Consider the following 19,383-nt stretch of genomic DNA (forward strand, 5'->3'; position numbering starts at 1 on the left):
CTTTTCAATGATGGCCATTCTGGCTGGTGTGAGGTGATATCTCATTGTAGTTTTGATCTGCATTTCTCTGACAATTAGCGATGCTGAGCATTTTTTCATGTGCCTATTGGCCATTTGTATGTCTTCATTGGAGAACTGCTTGTTTAGCTCTTCTGCCCACTTTTGTATTGGGTTGCTTGTTTCTTTGATATTAAGGTGTATGAGCTGTTTGTATATTTTGGAAATGAGTCCCTTGTCAGTCACATCACTTGCAAATATTTTCTCCTATTCTGTAGGTTGTCGTTTCATTTTGTTGATGGTATCCTTAGCTGTGCAAAAGCTTTCAAGTTTAATTAGATCCCATTTATTTATTTTTGCTTTTATTTCCAGTGCTCCAGGAGCTGGTTCAAAAAAATATATTGCCGTGATTTATGTCCAAGAGTGTTCTGCCTATGTTTTATGTTTTCCTCTAGGAGTTTTATAGTAACTGGTCTTACATTTAGGTATTTAATCCATTTTGAGTTTATTTTTGTACATGGTGTTAGAGAATGTTCTAATTTCAATCTTTTACAGGTAGCTGTCCAGTTTTCCCAGCACCACTTATTGAAGAGACTGTCTTTTCTCCATTGTATATTCTTGTCTCCTTTGTCATAGATTAATTGACCATAAGTGAGTGGGTTTACTTCTGGACTTTCTATCCTTTTCCACTGATCTATGTGTCTGTTTTTGTGCCAGTACCATACTGTTTTGATTATTATAGCTTTGTATTATAGTCTGAAGCCAAGGATTATGATCCCACCAGCTCCATTTTTGTTTTTCAAGATTGTTTTGGCTATTTGAGGTCTTTTGTGTTTCCATACAAATTTTAACATTTTTTTTGTTCCAGCTCTGTGAAGAATGTCTTTGGTAACTTGGTAGGGACTGCTTTGAATCTGTGAATTGCTTTGGGCAGTATGACCATTTTAATAGTATTGATTCTTCCAATCCAAAAATGCAGTATATCTTTCCATTTGTTTATGTCGTCTTCGGTTTCCTTCATCAGTGTGGTATAGTTTTTTGCCTACAGGTCTTTTGCCCCTTGGGTAAGTTTATTCCTAGATATTGTATTCTTTTTGGCATGATGGTAAATGGTATTGTTTCCTTAATTTCCCTTTCTGCTATTTCATTGTTAGTGTATAGAAATGCAACTAATTTCTGTATATTAATTTTGTATTCTGCAACTTTACCATATTCAGTGATGAGTTCTAGTAGTTTTCTGGTCGCTTCTTTAGGGTTTTCTATGTATAGCATCATGTCATCTGCAAACAGTGACAGTTTTACTTCTTCATTTCCAATTTGGATTCCTTTTATTTCTTTTTCTTCTCTGATTGCTATGGCTAAGACTTCCAAACCTATGTTGAATAAAAGTGGTGAAAGTGGGCATTCTTGTCTTGTTCCTGATCTTAGAGGGAATGCTTTCAGATTTTCCCCATTAACTATGATATTAGCTGCAAGTTTATCATATATGGCCTTTATTATGTTGAGGTATGTTTCGTCTATGCCCACTTTCTGGAGCGTTTTGATCATAAATGGGTGTAGAATTTTATCAAAAGCTTTTTCTGCATCTATTGAGAGTATCATATGGTTTTTATTCTTCAGTTTGTTAATGTGGTGTATCACATTGATTGATTTGCTTATATTGAAAATCCCTGTGTCCCTGGGATAAATCCGACTTGATCGTGGTGTATGATCCTTTTAATGCATTGTTGGAGTTGGTTTGCTAATATTTTGTTGAGGATTTTTGCATCTACATTCATAAGTGATATTAGCCTATAATTTTCTTTTTTTGTGATATTCTTGTCTGGTTTTGGTATCAGGGTGATTATGGCCTCATAGAATGAGTTTGAAAGTGTTCCTTCCTCTGCAATTTTTTTTGAATAGTTTCAGAAGGATAAGTGTTAACTCTTCTCAAAATGTTTGGTAGAATTCACCTGTGAAGATATTTGGTCCTGGACTTTTGTTTGTTGGGAGGTTTTTAATTACTGATTCTATTTCAGTACTGGTAATTGGTCTATTCCTATTGTCTATTTCTTCCTGGTTTAGTCTTGGCAGGTTGTACCTTTCTAAGAAATTGCGCATTTCTTCTGCATTCTCATTTTTGTTGGCATAGAGTTGCTCATAGTATCCTCTTATGATTCCTTGTAAATCTGTGGTGTCAGTTGTAACTTCTCCTTTTTCATTTCTGATTTTGTTAATTTGGGCCCTCTCCTTTTCTTGATGAGTTTGACTAAAAGCTTATCCATTTTGTTCATCTTTTCAAAGAACCAGCTTTTAGTTTCATTGATCTTTTCTATTGTTTTTTTTGGGGGGTCTGTATTTCATTTATTTCTACTCTAATCTTTATGATTTCTTTTCTTCTACTAACTTTGGGGTTTGTTTGTTCTTATTTCTCCAGCTGCTTTAGGTGTAGGTTAGGTTGTTCACTTTAGATTTTTCTTGTTTTCTGAGATAGGTTTGTGTCACTATAAACTTCCCTCTGAGAACTGCTTTTGCTGCATCCCAGAGGTTTTGGATTGTTGTGTTTTCGTTTTCACTTGTCTCAAAGTGTTTTTTGGTTTCCTCTTTGATTTCTTCTGTGATCCACTGGCTGTGTAGTAGCATATTGTTTAGCCTCTACGTGTTTGCAGTTTTTGCAGTTTTTTTCTTGTAGTTGATTTCTAACCTAATAGCATTGTGGTCTGAAAAGATGCTTGGTACGATTTCAATTTTCTTAAATTTGCTGAGGCTAGCTTTGTGGGCCAGCATGTGGTCGATTCTGGAGAATGTTCCGTGTACACCTAAGAAGAGTGTGTATTCTGTTGTTTTGGGGTGGAATGCTCTATAGATATCAATTAGGTCTCTTGGTCTAATGTGTTACTTAGGGCCTGTATTTCTTTATTGATTTTCTGTGTGGTACTCTATGCATTTCCAGGACTTGGGTGACTATTTCCTTTCCCAGGTTGGGGAAGTTTTCAGTTACGATCTCTCCAAAAATTTTTTCAGGTCCTTTCTCTCTCCTTTTTCTGGGACCCCTATAATGTGAATATTAGAGTGCTTCATGTTGTCCCAGAGTTCTCTTAAACTATCTTCATTCCTTTTTATTCTTTTCTCTTTTTTCTCTTCTGAGGTAGTGATTTCCACTAACCTGTCTTCTAGCTCACTGATCTGTTTTTCTACCTCATTTAGTCTGTTCTTGGTTCCTTCTAGTGTATTGTTCATTTCAGTGATTTTGTTCTTAAACACTGTTTGGGTATTCTTTATATTTTCCAACTCTTTGCTAAAAACTTCACTCTGTGCATCTATACTCCTCTTGAGTTCTCTGAATATCTTGTCCATCATTACTTTAAACTCTTTCTCAGATAAATTACCTATCTCCTCATCATTTATTTCTTCTTCTGGGATTTTATCTTGTGTCTTGGCCTGGAAGATATTCCTTTGCCACCTTGTATTGTCTATCTTTCTTTGTGTTTGTGGATTACTTCCACAGGCTTTGGGTTGTTGTTTTCTTATTTCTAGTATCTGCCCCTGCTGGATGAGGCTGGCTAGAGGCTTATGCAGGTTTTCTGGTAGGAGCAGCCAGTGCCTGCCCACTGCTGGGTGAAGCTTGGTCCTGGACCTCTGGTGGTTAGGGCTGTGTCTAGAGGCCTTTGTGGCTTAGGAAGTCTGATGATGGGTGTGGCTGTGTTCCCACCCTGTATATTGTTCGGCCTGAGGCTTCCCTACAGGCTGTTGGGTGGAGCTAGGTCTTGGTGTTAATGATCCAATCAATATGTGAGCCTCCAGGAAATCTCATGTAGATGAACATTCCTGGAATGTCTGCCACCAGCTTTTAGGTCCCCTGGGTGAGCCGCAGCCATCCCCTACATCCCCAGGAGACCTTCCAAAACCAGCAGGCAGGTGTCTGGCCAGGTTCCTTTGCCACTGGACCCAGTGCACGCAAGATTCTGTGAGTTGATCCCAAGAGAATGAAGCCTCTATTTACCCTAGTCCTGTGGGCCTCCTGGAGCTAAGCCCCGCTGGCCTTCAAAACCAGATATCCTGGGGTTTCCTTCTCTTCCCAATGCTGGGATGGAGCTGGGGAGCCTGATATGGAACTTAGAGCTCTCACTCCTGTGGGAGGGCCTCTGCGACTTAGCAGATCTTCAGCTTGTGGGTCGCCCACCCAGGGGGTATGTGGCCCAATTATATCACGAGCACGCCCCTCCTACCATCCTGCAATGGTTTCCCCTTTATGTTTCCAGTTGCAGAAGATCTTTTTTGCTAGGTTCCAGTCTTTTTTTGATGGTTGTTTAGCATTCAGTTGTGGTTTCATTGTAGTCGCAAGGAGAGGCGAGCTCCTGGTCCTACCACTCCACCATCTTGACCCTACTTGACCCTACCATTGTTATATCCTCTTCTTTGATCCCTTAAGCATTATGTAGTGCCCTTCTTTGTTTCTTGTAGCAGTCTTTATTTTAAAATCTATTTTGTTTGATATAAGTATTGCTACTCCAGCTTTCTTCTGGTATCTGTTTGCATGGAATATCTTTTGCCATCCCCTTACTTTCAACCTGCGTGTGTCTCTAGCTCTGAAGTGGGTCTCCTGTAGACAGCATATATATGGGTCTTGTTTTTATATCTGTTCAGCCAGCCTGTGTGTTTTGGTGGAAGCATTTAATCCATTTACATTTAAGGTAACTATTGATAAATGTGTTCTTACTGCCATTTTGTTAATTGTTTTGTTTGTTTTTGTAGGCCTTTTTTTTCTCTTTCTTCTTTTTGTTCTCTTTTCTTGTGCTTTGAACTAGAGAAGTTCCTTTAATATTTCTTGTAAAGCTGGTTTGGAGGTGCTGAATTCTTTTAGCTTTTGTTTATCTGTGAAGCTTTTGATTTCTCCATCAAGTCTAAATGAGAGTCTTGCTGGATAGAGTATTCTTGGCTGTAAGTTTTTCCCTTTCAGCACTTTAAATATATCATTCCACTCCCTTCTGGCCTGAAGGATTTCTGCTGAAAAATCAGCTGATAACCTTATGGGAGTTCCCTTGTATGTTATTTGTTCCTTTTGTCTTGTTGATTTCAATATTCTGTCCTTATCCTTAATTTTCTGAATTTGATTAGTATGTGCCTTGGTGTATTCCTCTTTGGGTTGATCCTGTGTGGGACTCTCTGAGCTTCCTGGACTTGGGTGAGTGTTTCCTTTCCTAAGTTAGGGAAGTTTTCAGTTATTATCTCTTCAAGAATCTTCTCAGGTCCTTTCTCCCTTTCTTCATTTTCTGGGACACCTATAATGTGAATATTTGTGTGCTTCATATTGTCCCAGAGTTCTCTTAAATTATCCTCATTTGTTTTCATTCTTTTTTCCTTTTTTGTTCTGCAATAGTGATTTCCACTGTTCTGTCTTCTAGCTCACTAATCCGTTCTTCTGCCTTTTTTAGTTTATCTTTGGTTCCTTGTAGTGTGTTACTCATTTCAGTAATTTTATTCTTCATTTCTGTGTATTCTTTATATTTTCCAGCTCTTTGCTAAAAACTTCACTTTGTGCATCTATACTTCCCTTGAGCTCTCTGAACACCTTTACCATCATCATTCTGAACTCTTTCTTGGATAAATTGCCTATCTCCTCATCACTTATTTCTCCTTCTGTGGTTTTAACTTGTGCCTTGTCTTGGAGGATATTCCTTTGCCACCTCATTTTGTCTGTCTTTCTCTTTGTGTTTTTAGATGGGCTAGTTATGATTCTAGACCTTGGAGAGGTGGCCCTCTGTGGGAGACGTCCTTTGTGTCCCAGCAGTACATTCCTCTCTTGTCACCCGAGGGGCAGGGTCTACCTGGTCCCAGTGTAGAGTCTGGCCTGTGTTTGTGGATTCCTTCCATAGGCTTGGGACTATTGTTTTCTTATTTCTGGTATCTGCTCCCTGGTGGATGAGGGTGGGCTAGAGGCTTATGTAGGTTTCCTGGCAGGAGGGTTCGGTATCTGCCCACTACTGGGTGAAGCTTGGCCTGGAACTCTGGTGGTATGGCCCTGCCTAGAGGTGTTTGCTCAGAAAGTCTGCTGATGGGTAAGGCTGTATTTCCACCCAGTATGTTGTTTAGCCTGAGGGTTGCAAGCCCTTAAGCCTACAGGCTGTTGGGTGGGGCTGGGTCTTGGTGCTAATGATCCAATCAAGATGTCAGCTTCCAGGGAAGCTCATGTAGATGAACACGCCCAGAATGTCCACCACCAGCTTCTATGTTCCCTGGGTGAGCTGCAGCAGTCCCCTAACTCCCCAGGCGACCTTCCAGAACCAGCAGGCAGGTCTGGCCCAGGTTCCTATGCAATCACTGCCTCTGCCCCTGGACCTGGTGCACATGAGTTTTTCGTGTACGCCTCTCAAGAAAGTCAAGTCTCTGTCTCTCCCAGTCCTGTGGGTCTCCTGAAGTTAAGCCCCACTGGCCCTCAAAACCAGATGTCCTGGGGTCTCCTCCTCCCACTGTCAGAACCCTGGTCTGGGGAGCCTGACATGGGGTTCAGAACTCTCACTCTTGTGGGAGCGCCTCTGTGACTTAGTTGTTCTTCAGCTTGTGGGTTGCCAAGCTGGGGGAGTTGGGGCCCAACTATATTGTGAGTGCACCCTTCCTACCTTCCTGTTGTGGTTCTGTCTCAATGTTTCCAGTTGAAGCAGATCTTTTTTGCTAGGTTCCAGTCTTTTTTCTTGATGGCTATTCAGAAATTGGTTGTGGTTTTTTTGTAGTTGTGAGGAAAGGTGAGTTCGTGAGTTCCTACTACTCCGCCATCTTGACCGGAAATCACAAATACATCTTTTTTTAAAAAAAATGATAGTACACTTTTATATAATATTCTGTACTTTGCTACTATCATTTAATATATCATGTTGATTTTTCCACATGAGTACATAGAATTTTGAACTTATTCTTCACATTTCCACCCTATTCCATTGCATGCATATGTTATAATTTATATAATTAGTTCCTTATTGATGGGCAGTTAGATTGTTTCCACTTTTCAGCTATTACAAATAATGCTGTAGTGAACACTTTGTACAATTGCAGTGCCATTGCTTATACTTAAACACTTGCTTTCTTGTTCCAACTGCTTTACATATCTAAAAGGTAAATCCCTAAAACCAGAATTTCAGGGTCAGAAGGTCTGTGCATTTGTAACTTTGAAAGATCTTGTAAAATTGCTCTCCCTAGAGATTATACCATTTATACCCCTAACTTAATATCTCCGAGTGCATGTTTCCCTCACCAATACAATAATTGCTAATCCTATAGGCAAAATACCATGTTTCAGTATTGTTTTAATTTTCACTTATCACAAGTGAGTATGATTACCTTTCTATATGCTTAAAATCTATTTGTGTTTCCTGTTTTTGTGAAATGTTCTCTTGGGTTGTTAGGCTTTTTTTTTTTTTTTCTTCTGTGCTACAGAAATGAGCCCTCTGCACTATGACTTTCAATTTTTTTTTTTTTTGCAGTTTGTCATTTGTCTTTTGAGTTTACTTACATTGGCTTTTTCTAAGCAGAAATGTTTTGTTTTATGTAGTCAAGAAGATTGATCTTTCTCTTTACTGTTACTGGGTTTTCTCTTATATGTAAATTTTCCTGACTCTGAAATTATTTTTAAAAAATTCCCCTGCAATGTCTTTTATTATTTTTATGGTCATCTCAGTTAAAGTGTAAGGGAATAGATCCATTGTATTTTTTTGCAAATAAATGTCCAAATATCCCAGTATCATTTGTTGAATAATCTATGTTACCTTTATAGTTTAAAAAATGAGGAATTTTTTTTTCAACAAATAAATGGTATTTAAATAGAAGGAAGGACAACTGCTATAAATTTAAGATACTTGGGAGCCGTATCAACCAGATGCAGCATGTTGACCCTATTTGGATCCTGACTTGAACAAACCAACTATCCAGAGGTGTTTTTGAGGCAATCGTGAAAAAATAGATTAGAGACTGGATATTATTAAAAAACTACTAATTTTATTGGGTGAAATAATAGTATTATGTTTGTTATTTTTAAAGTCTTTGTCTGTTACAGATAAATAATGAAGTATTTATAGGTGATTTGATATCTGAAATTTGCTTTAAAGAATGCCCCAAATGACCAACAATCATATGAAAAGATGATCAACATCACTAATCATCAGAGAAATGCAGGTCAAAACCACAATGAAGTATTACTTCACACTCATTAGGATGGCAACTATTTAAAAAAAAAAGAAGAAGAAAGAAAGAAAAAAGCAAGTGTTGGTGTGGTTGTGGAGAAATTGGAGCACTTGTGCCCTGTTGGTGGGAATATAAAATGATGTGGCCACTATGGAAAACAATATAGAGCTTCCTTTAAAAATTAAAAATAGGATTACCATATGATCTAGCAATTCTTAATTTTTTAAATTTTATTTTCTGGGGGGCAGGTGATTGGGTTTATTTATTTATTTATTACTTTTTGGTGGAGGTACTGGGGATTGAACCCACAACCTTGTGCATGCGAGGCATGCGCTCTACCACTGAGCTATACCCTCCCCCCTAGATCTAGCAATTCTACTTCTGGGAATTTACCCAAAAGAACTGAAAGCAGGCTCTCCAAGGGATATTTGCTCACCCATGTTCATAGTAGCACTATTCACAATAGCTAAGAAGTGGAAGCAACCCAGATGTCCATTGACAGATAAATAGATAAAGAAGATAGGTATATACATACAATAGAATATTGTTCAGCCTTAAAAAGGAAGGAAATCCTGTCACATGCTACAACATGGATGAATCTTGAGGACATTATGTTAAGTAAAATAAACTTGTCACAAAAAGACAAATGCTGCATAATTCCACTTATATGAGCTATCCAAAGTAGTCAAATTCATAGAAACAGAAAGTAGAATGGTAGCTGCCAAGGGCTAAGGGAGGGGGAAATGGGGAGTTGTTTAATGGGTATAAAGTTTCAGATTTGCAAGATTAAAAAAGTTCTGGAGATCTGTCTCAGGACAATGTGAGTATACTTAAAACTACTGAACTGGTATGTACACTTAAAAATGGTTAAGATGGTAAATTTTATGGTATGTGAGGTTTTACCACACACACAACAAAAACATATTAAAAATGCCAGAGGGGGAAAAAATGCCATAGAAAAAAAGGGGCAAGGTAGAGGAATAAGAATGACTTAACATTGATATTTGAAAGTAGATAATGATATCATGGGGATTCATTATGCTATTCTCTTTACCTGTGTATGTTTACAATTTTATGTACTCAAAACTTTTTTTTTAAATGGAGGTACTAAGGATTGAACCCAGGACCTCATGTGTGCTAATCATGTGCTCTACCACTGAGCTATTACCCTCCCCCCACCATAATCAAAACTTTAAAAAGTGAGAGGGAGCTTTGTAGGCAGAGCTGAATTTTTTTAAATTGAGATAAAATTCACATACCATAAAATTAACTGTTTTAAAATGTGTAATTCAGTGGTATTTAGTTTAGTCACAAAGTTGTGCAACTGTTACCACTATCAAATTCCAGAACACTTATCACCCCCAAAGGACACGCTAGTACCTGCTGTCAGTGAGTCTCCATTTTCCCTTTCCCCCAGTCCCTGGCAGCCAGTAATCTATTTTTTCCATCTCTGTGTGCTTTCCTATTCTGGACAATTCATATAATTTTTTCAAGATTCATTCATGTATTAGCATGAATCAGTACTTCATTCCTTTTTATGGTAGAATAATATTCCTTTGTTTGGAAATACCATATTTTGTTTATTTATTAGTTGATGAACATTTGGGTTGTTTCCACTTTGACTGTTATGAATAATGCTGCTGTGAACATTCATGTATAAGTTTTTGTGTGAACGTATGTTTTCAATTCTGTTTGTTACATACCGACATGTAGAATTTCTGGATCATATGATAGCTCTACATTAACCATTTGAGGGCCTCCCAGACTGCTTTCCAAAGTGGCTGCACCATCTTACATTCCCACGAGCAATGTATGGAGGACTCCAGTTTCTCCACACCCTCACCAACACTTGTTATTTTACATTTTAAAAATTACAGCTATCCTAGTATGTGTCAGTTGATTTTCTTTTGTGGTTTCTTGATTGGCATTTCTCTAATAACTAGGGAATCTTGAGCATCTTTTCATGTGCTTAATATCCAGCTTCAGTTTTTAGCTGTGTGACTTTGGCAAAGTTCTTCAACCTCTGGGTCTCATTGCTCCCTCATCTGTAAAAGGGAGATAATAATGCCTTATGATGTTCTTGCAAGATTAGTGAAACACAGTGTGCTTGGAACAGTGCCTGGTACAGAGTAGGTACTTGATTGATACTTAATATTACTTTGCTGCTTGAGCTGTAGTAGCTAACCTGCAGTCCCGGCAGCCTTTTCCTGGTGACTTTGGTATGTCTGTTGTACAAGTCAAATACTGAGATGATGGTGCCCTTTCATTTGCCAGGGCGGCTTTTCTTTTTAACAACCTCTGTAAGCCTTTCTTTGCTTTTCTGTCGACTCCAGCCCTGTGTCCTTAGTGCTGGTCAGGGCCATGGAGGATACACACAAGAGTAAGAAAGAATCGATGATCTTAAAACTTAGAGATGATGGTATTGTCAAGCTAGTTCCATAACTGTGTCATGTGTCTCAGTGCTGTCAGAGTTAAGAGGAGGGAAATAATCAAAGAATTTATGTAAGAGGAGGTAGGCCTATGGAAAGTATTTGAAACACCAAGAAAGAGAAGCAGTTAAGGCATTCTAAGCAGGGAACCAAGTGAGCAAAGAGAAGAAACAGGAGTAATCCTGGAGAAGGGTAGTTAGGAAACTAGCCTGGTTGGAGAATTATGAGAGAGATTCGTGAAGTTCTTATTTTATTGTTTTCTATTACTTATTGCAGAATATGTAGTGAAAGAATTTTTATACCTGGAATCATGAGACTCTTGTTCTAATCCTGGTTCTGCTGCAAATTAGCTAGGTAATCATTTATCCTTTCTAGGCCTTAGTTGCCTAAGCAGAAAATGAGTGATTGGTTATATGTGTATCAAATCACCATGATGTACACTTACAGTTCTTTATCAATTCAAATATCTTACAATTCTATATGTCAGTTAAATTTCAATAAAGTGAAATCTTTTTAAACTGAGTAGTTGGATTAGTTCAATGGTTCTTAATTGCGAATGTGCATCGGAACCTACCAGAAGCTATTTTGGAGTATAGGCATTTGGATTATACTCAGGAAATTGTTTCAGCAGGTCTGAGGTGAGGCACAGATTTGTACATTATGAAAATGCTTTCCAGGTGGTTGTGATTTACATTCCTAGTGTTATAAGAGCCACCAGGTTTCTTGAAAGTCACTAGACCTTGGCTCTCTGGAGTTGAAATCATTTGGATGGTGGCATAATCAGCTTCAGACCAGCTAAAGGTAATATGTTGTTGTAGAAAAAGCATCATGGACTGTCATGTTAGTCTGACCTAGGCTCCCATTTCCCAGCTCCGTGGGTGGCTCTGAGCATGGCACATTGCTTCTTTGAGCCTCAATTTATTCATCCATAAAATGGGGCTTATAATGCCTACATGGTCAGGTTGTGATGTTGAGAGAGAATGCGTCACATTCTGCACTATGCCTGGTACAAGGTAGATGGATGCTCAATCAGTGATTGGTATGAGGGGTATATGCTGGAAGCAGCTATCACCAGGGGACAGCATAAAACTACTCCTACCCTGACCCACCTGGAGTTAATCATAACTCTAGGCATAAATATGTTGTGGTGCAAAGTAAGGATTTTTGCTTCCTTTGTCTGGATATCAAACAAATACTGACTGTTTTGCTATCTGCTTGCCAGTGTGCCTCCCCTTGTGCAACTTAATGTGGTGACATGACTATCTACTATGGTTGGACTCTCTTTCTGTAGCTTAGCAAAAGCTTAATGCATTGAAACTCCTGTCAGACTCCAGAAAATTACCATTCCTTTACAACTTAAATGAAAAAAAAGTAAAAAGGTCAGTTGAGTTCAACGAAATTTTCAAGGTCTACAGGCTCTAGAGCTACAGTGCAGGCTTTGCTCCTTATAGCCGTGTGACCTTAGGAATATAATGTAAAACAGGGATAATAATAGCAGCTATGTCCTCATGAGATTGTTTTGAGTATTAAATGAGTTAATGAATATAAAGCAATTGGAGCATTGCTTAGCATATGGTACATGTTCCTTATCTGTTAGTATTTATTATTCATACTACCATGCCTCAGGTCTTATGTGGGAGCCAGGAATACAGAGGTTGTAAATAAAGCCTCTGCAGTCAAGGAATTTAGTGTAGTAGACCCAGTGTGCAGATCATTTCAGTATGCTTTGTATAAGGCAGGAGCGGCATGCATAGGAAGGGCACTCAACAGTCTGCCTCTGTTACATTAAAAATACTGCTCTCCAGGAAGAAACCTCATACAATGGAAAGTGTGCATTCTGGAGTCAGCTCAACCTGGTTTGAATCCTGTATATGCTCACTCATTATGCAACTTTGGGGATAGCCAACCTCTCACAGCCTTAGTTTTCCCATTTCTAAAATGGGGTGATACTTCTGACGTCTAATTGTTGGAAATGCCTGATTTGGGTGCCCTGCGGTTTAAGGTGCTCCTAAGAAAGAAAGCAGGGATTTTTTGAAAAAGAGTCAGATGAACTTAGACTCAGATTCTAGCTGTGTATTATTTAACATTTCTATGTCTGTTTCCACTTGTTTTTTCATCCATATTTACCTTGCCCACGGTTGTTCTGATGATGAGATAATATATGTAAAGTACACGCAGTGTTTAGAAGGTGCTGAGCAATATATAATAGCATTATCTTTCTGACAAAGGTCTCTTCTGTTATTGTTTAAAGTAAAAACTTAAATAGTATATACCACATTAATTTCAGTATTCTCTTAAAGAGCCTCAGATTATAGTTTCATGCGAGGAGTCAGAAAAAAAAACTGGTCATTTGAATGAACACATGGATAATGCTGCCTGTGTTTACAGTAATAATCAAGTTCTAGTCTGGGAGAGGCTTTTTTTTGGAAGAGTATTTTGTTCACTCTCATCGTAATCTTATTTTGAATTTTTTTGGGGGAGGAGGCAATTAGGTTTATATTTGCTTATTTTTTGACAGTGCTGGGGATTGAACCCAGGACCCTGTGCATGCTAAGCACTCACTCTACCATTGAGCTATACTCTCTCCCCGACCCTCATCATAGTCTTAAAATTTCAACAAACTATAAAATTCAATTACTAACTTTCCTGACTTCTAACCAAATACAGATCAGCTTCTGTTGCATGATGTCTTCTCTTCTTCTCTCCTAGGTCTTTCAGAGCCTTGAAGACCACCATTTGGAAGTGGTGGCTTTTTTCAGGGAAAATGGTTTCCACGGTCTTCTTGCCCATGATTCCGAGTATGCTCTCTACAATATTCCCTCTTACTATAGTTCCCATGCTCTGAAGCTTAGCTGGAATGGGAAGAACCTTACTACCAACCAGTTCCTGATGCAGGAGGTGGCCAAGCAGCTGGGCCTGAAGCGGATGAATTTTCCCATATTTGCTGCACTGCTAGGTAGGTGGTCCAAAGAACAGACTTTTGTGATCAGCCTTTTGGAGGAAAGTTTCCTCCTCCAGTGTTAAGGGATGTAGACCAGAGCAATTTAGCCTATCATGATTGAATTTAGCTTCTGAAAGTCCACGTGCCAAACACTGTGCTTCTGGACTTCTTACTAGAGACTCAGCATGTTTGCCTTATGAATTAATACAGGATATTCCAGAGCATTATTTTGATTCTTAAAACCCTTTTTCTTTTGTTAGTTGTGATAACCGTTTTATGCAGAGTACCATCTTAGCCCTAGACAGCTTTGGTTTCCCACTCAAAGCATTAGCACTTCTACTCCAGTGTTTAAATTTAGATCAAGAACACAAATTTTTCTTTATGGTTTTCTTCTTGTTTTTGTTGTGCTAACAGTTTTAGTATGAAAATTCCCAAACGTACAGCAAAATTGAAAGAATTTTGTGTGAAAATCCTATATCTACCACCTGTATTCTGCCATTAACATTTTACTATACTTGATTTATCATGTATCTATCCATTCTATCCATCTATCAGTCTTTCCTTTAAAGATGTATTTCAAAGTAAGTTGCAGAGTGTTGATTATGTTTCAGGTTGGTTTTCTAAGTACTGATTGCATGAAGGTTAATATCTTGAGTTGTGACCTCTGCTTGTAATCCCAAAGGAACTGAGCTTGGATAACCTAGTGGAGTCAGCACAAGTTTTGGAATTAGGCCTTGAGCAAATTACTGAAGTTAGACCCCTCTGGTTTCCATTTCCTCATCTGAAATGGAATAATAATACCTCATGATGTTGTTGATAAGGTTAAGTGAAATAAGATATATAAAATGCCCAACACTTAGTAGGCAGTCAGTAATTGGTGGCTGTTATTATAAAAGGCAGCATGAGTAGGTGATAGAAAATATGGGCTTTGGTATCCAACAGTTCTAGCTTCTTATCCTAGTGTGGGCACTCATTAGACGTACCCCCTTGGGCAAAGTCACCAAACTTGTTCAAACCTCAGTTTCCTTATCTGTAAAATGGGGATAATGACATTAGCATACACAGTTATTATAAAGACTGTACATATAATGCATGTGATACATGGTAGGTAATCAACACAGAGCTACTGTAGTTATCACATTAAGAACATAGACCTATGTGAATTATTTGATCATTTTCTCTCCCAGAAGTCCTTTCATGGCCTGGGAGTTCTAAGAAAACATTTGTAACATCAATAAATGACCAATATACTTTATAGGTAATCACATTCTCCCAGATGAGGACCTGGCTGCTTTTCACTGGAGCCTCTTGGGACCAGAACATCCCCTTGCATCACTTAAGGTAATGTACCCCACTTCCTGCCTATACATCCCTGCCTAGAGGACATCAGGTTTTGAATTTTTGATAGAATATCTTTCAGTGAACCTAACATATTTCAGATACTCACAGACAAAAAGTTTATAAACTGTGATCAATACACTTAAAAAGGAAAAAACTCAGTTTTCCACCTTCTGTGCAGGGAAACATCCAGTTATTCCCTCTTATGTCTTTCTTTCCTTTGTGTCTCATTTACTCCCCCACTACTGCCACACTCACATATAACACCTCACTTCTGATACTTCTGGTCACTGAGCATGTGGGGGGTTCTCCCCACACCAAGCAATTTTCTGTGACACCAGCTGGGTATCCTACAACTGAACTCAATTCTAACACTATCTACCTGGAGATGGTGTCAGGTCCCACAGGTTAAGGGCTCAGTCCCAGAAGCCTTCCCCCTAACCCTTGCCCACCTCAGACACCAGTCATAAGCCTAGGTTATCACCTGTGCTTCTGACCAACCAACTGGCTATAGATTAGAAGTTCCAATGACCCCCTTCTCTGATTCAATTAATTTGTTACAGCAGCTCACAGAACTCAGGGAAATGCTTAAGTTTATCAGTTTATTAAAGGACATGATAAAGGACACAGATGAAAAGCCAGATGAAGAGATACAGAGGATGAGGTCTAGGAGAGTCCCAAGTACAGGACCCTATGTCCTCATGGAGTTAAGGTACATCACCCTCCTGGTATGTAGATGTGTTTGCCACCTGGAAGCTCTCCAAACCCTGTCCTTTGGGGATTTTATCGTGGCTTCATCACATAGGCATGATCAAACATTAACTCCATTTTCAGCCCTGCTCCCTTCTCAAGAGAATAGTGGGGGAGGGGTCGAGGAAGACTCCAAGCTTCTAATTGTGGCTTGATCTTTCTGGTGAGCAGCCCTCATTCCAGAACCCACCCAGAGTCACCTCATTAGAGCAAAAGATGTTCCTAGTGCTCTTACCACTTAGGAAATTACAAGAGTTTCAGGAGCTTTGTGTCAGGAACTAGGGGGCAGAGAAAAATACATATTTTCTATTGTCTCATACCCTTATTATCTTAAAGATCCATAAAAACCTATGAAGAAAAATACTAATACCCCAATAAGTGAAATAATGAGCAAAGGACAGAAGCAGACAAGTCACAAAAGAGGAAATACAATGGCCAATATTATGACTAGGTATTCATCCTCACTAGTGATCAGACATACAAATTAAATGAGCAGTGTGATTTGTTTTTAACCTAACAGTTTACAAAATATCGAAAAGTTAGTCTACCTACTGCTATCAAGGCTGTGGTGAGACTGATACTCTCATACACTTGTGGTAGTATAAGTTGGTGGTGGTATTATTATTTCCCCAGTTCTTTCACTCTCCTAGACAACCATTTCAGACCTTTTCCTCTCTCCTCAAGCCTCTAATGCTCCCTCCTCCTTTCTCATCCTCTGCTCATGACCTGGCTTCCTATTTCACTGAGAAAATTGAAGCACTGGGAAGAGAACTTCCATCAGCTCCCATCTTCTCACCTGCATGCATCTGTGTGCCCACATGCTCTGCCCGCCTCATGTTCACTGTGGATGACCTGTCCATGTCCCTATCTAAGGCCAACCCCCTCCACTCTTAAGCTAGATCCATCCCCTCTTGCTAACTTAAGGGCATCACTTCAGCAGTTCTCCCCTCTTTCTTTCACGTCATCAATTTCACTCCTTTCATTGGCTCTTTCCTCATCAGATATATAAGCATGCACCCATCTTAAAAAGTAAAACAAAACCTGCTCTTGACTTCACTCCCTCCACCCAAGCTACTGCTCCATACTTATTCCCTTAGAGGAGACTCTTCTCAAGAGCTGTCCGTGATTGAGCTGTTTGCTATTCCTTTTCCCTGTTCTCTCTTCAATCTGCTTTGCTGAAATTGCTCTTGACAAAATCACCAATGACTGTGATAATAAATCCAATGACCAGATCTCAATTTTCATCTCACTTGACCAGTCAGCAGCACATGACCCAGTTGCTCACTTCTTCTTTTTCAGAACATATTCTTTACTTGGCTTTAAGGACACCACTCTCTTCTAGTTTCCTTCCTGTTTCACTGGCTGCTGCTTCTGTCTCCTTTGCTGCTTCCTGGATATCTTCTCTACTTAACTTTGGAGCGTCTTAGAGTTCTATCTTTGTCCCTTTCTCTTTTCTGTCTACACACACTGCCTGGATGATTGATTTCGTCTAGACTCATGACTTTAAATACCATTTGTCCGTTGATGACTCCTAAATATATGTCTCCAGCTTTGATCTCCCCCTTTGAACTCCAGACTCTAATAGCTAATGGCCTACTAAGAAACTCCTGATCATTACCCTAAACCTGTTCTTCCCACAGCCATCCCTAATTTTCATTATTGGCAACCTCATCCTTCCAGTTGCTCAGCCTAAAAATCTTGGAATCATCCTTGACTTCTCTCTCACGCCCCACATTTCCTCTGGCAGCTAATACGATCAGTTCTTCCTTCAAAATACATCTACTTCTCGCCATTTTCACCGCTACCACCTTGGTCAAGCCACCATTCTTGCTTGGATTATTATAACAGTTTACTAACTGTTGGTCTTTTGCTTGTGCTCTTCCCTGCCCTGTGCCCCACCTCACCCCCACCCCAAATTGATTCTCAATACCACAGCCAGAGTGATCCTTTAAAAAACTGACTCAGATCATATCACTGCTCTTTTCAAAATCCTCCAGTGGCTCTTCATGTTACCATGGCCTACTGTGCCCTCTGCCCCCTGCCTCTCCACACCCCCACACCCCTGTACAGCTCTGATTTAATCTTCCCTTCTCTTTTGCTCATAGAACCTTTGCACTTAACCATTTCCTCGACTTGGCATGCCTTTTGCTCCCACATAGCTATTTCCTCACTCCTATAGGTTTTCTCAAATGTTCTTTTCTCAGTGTGGACTTTCCTGACACTCTATTTTAAATTACTTGCCCCTTTCCCCCAAATCAGTTGCATTCCCTGGCCCTTTCTCTGCCTAGATTTCTCTGTAGCACTTTTCTACGTCTAGCACACTATACATTTTTTTAGGTCCTTCAACAACAAATTCTTTTTATTATAGATAAAAGAAATATTTTGGAAAATGTATTATAAAACATTTCAGTGAACTAGAAAGATATATCATTAATTAAGATTAATAAATCATTTTATAAATTGAGGTCTCAAGAATTTGGTCATGTGACTCATTTTCACAGAGCATGAATGCAGTGATAAAATTGAATACCTGAACATGCAAAGCTGAAAATCTATTTTTTAAAACACCTATATTGTAGTATGATTCCTGTACAGTAAACTACACATATTTCAGATGTACAATTTGATGAATTTTGATAGATGTATACACCTATGAAACCACCACCACAATCAAGATAACTAACATTTCCATTACTTTCCAAGAGGTGCAAATTTTGAATTTCCAATTTAATCCTTCCCACCCTCTTTACCCCCTGGTAACCATAAGTTTGTTCTCTATGTCTGTGAGTCTGTTTCTGTTTTGTAGATAAGTTCATTTGTGTCTCTTTTTTTAGATTCCACATATAGTGGTATCATATGGCATTTTTCTTTCTCTTTCTGGCTTACTTCACTTAGAATGACAAGCTCCAGGTTAGCACACTATACATTTTACTTGTTCTGTTTTTTTGACTCTTCTTACCCCATCCCAGCACTCCTACACTAGAATTTAAGCTCCCATGAGAGCAGGGATTTTTGTCTGTCTTGTTCACTGCTGTATCGCTGGTGCCAAGGACAGTAGGCAGTAAGTATTTGTTGAAGGAATAAATGGTACAGCCTTTGGGCTAAATAATTTATATAAAAAGCCTTTAAGAAGTTTATACCCTTTGGCTCAGTAATTACCATGCTAGGACGCTTGTAATTAAATAATAGAAAAGTGGACAACAAAAAATACCTACATTTCATCACAGCATTAAAAAAAATTATCTAAAAGAATTTAAAGCATCACAAAAATAGACAAAGGTATAATAATAATATAGTGAACTACCATTGCAACATCTTCCAGATCCAACAGTAATCACAGTTGTTGGGGGGTTTTTGTTGCTGTTACTAAAGTATTTTAAAACAAATGCCAGACCTCAAGTCATTTCATGCTCACGTTCTTTGAAGTATTATTCATTTATTCATTAATGGAGGTACTGGAGATTGAACCCAGGACCTTGTGCATGCTAAACGAGTATTCTACCCCTGAACTATACCCTCCCCCCTCACACTCACATTCTTTGATATGCATCTCTGAAATATATGAGCATTTTCTTACGTAAGCACAATGCCATTATTACTTCTAACAAAATTAATGATAATTTCTTGGTATCATCTTAATATCCAGTCCATTTTTAGATTTTCCTGATGTCTCAAAAAGACCTTTTTGTGGTTAGTTCAAATCAGGATCCAAACGTGGTCCACACATTACAGCATTACCTTTAAGAGCACAAATTTGGAAGCAGCCAAAATGTA

The 19,383-nt window shown here is 38.8% G+C and overlaps 1 protein-coding gene and 1 non-coding gene across 4 annotated transcripts in view; one reads left to right on the forward strand and one right to left on the reverse strand.

Moving 5' to 3' along the window:
• The window catches only part of FAM120C (family with sequence similarity 120 member C), a 96,678-nt gene that overhangs the window by 16,156 nt on the left and 61,139 nt on the right, over positions 1-19,383 (forward strand). For all 3 annotated transcript variants that reach the window (XM_010970798.3, XM_074359282.1, XM_074359280.1), the window contains exons 2-3: positions 13,290-13,536; positions 14,780-14,862. In XM_010970798.3, coding sequence (XP_010969100.2) covers positions 13,290-13,536; positions 14,780-14,862 — 330 coding nt within the window. The remainder of the gene's footprint in view (positions 1-13,289; positions 13,537-14,779; positions 14,863-19,383) is intronic.
• TRNAA-CGC (transfer RNA alanine (anticodon CGC)) lies at positions 8,436-8,508 on the reverse strand. The gene has a single exon. It is a non-coding gene; the product is annotated as a tRNA-Ala (tRNA).

Source organism: Camelus bactrianus, chromosome X (assembly GCF_048773025.1).
Source record: "Camelus bactrianus isolate YW-2024 breed Bactrian camel chromosome X, ASM4877302v1, whole genome shotgun sequence".
NCBI classification, from domain to species: Eukaryota; Metazoa; Chordata; class Mammalia; order Artiodactyla; family Camelidae; genus Camelus; species Camelus bactrianus.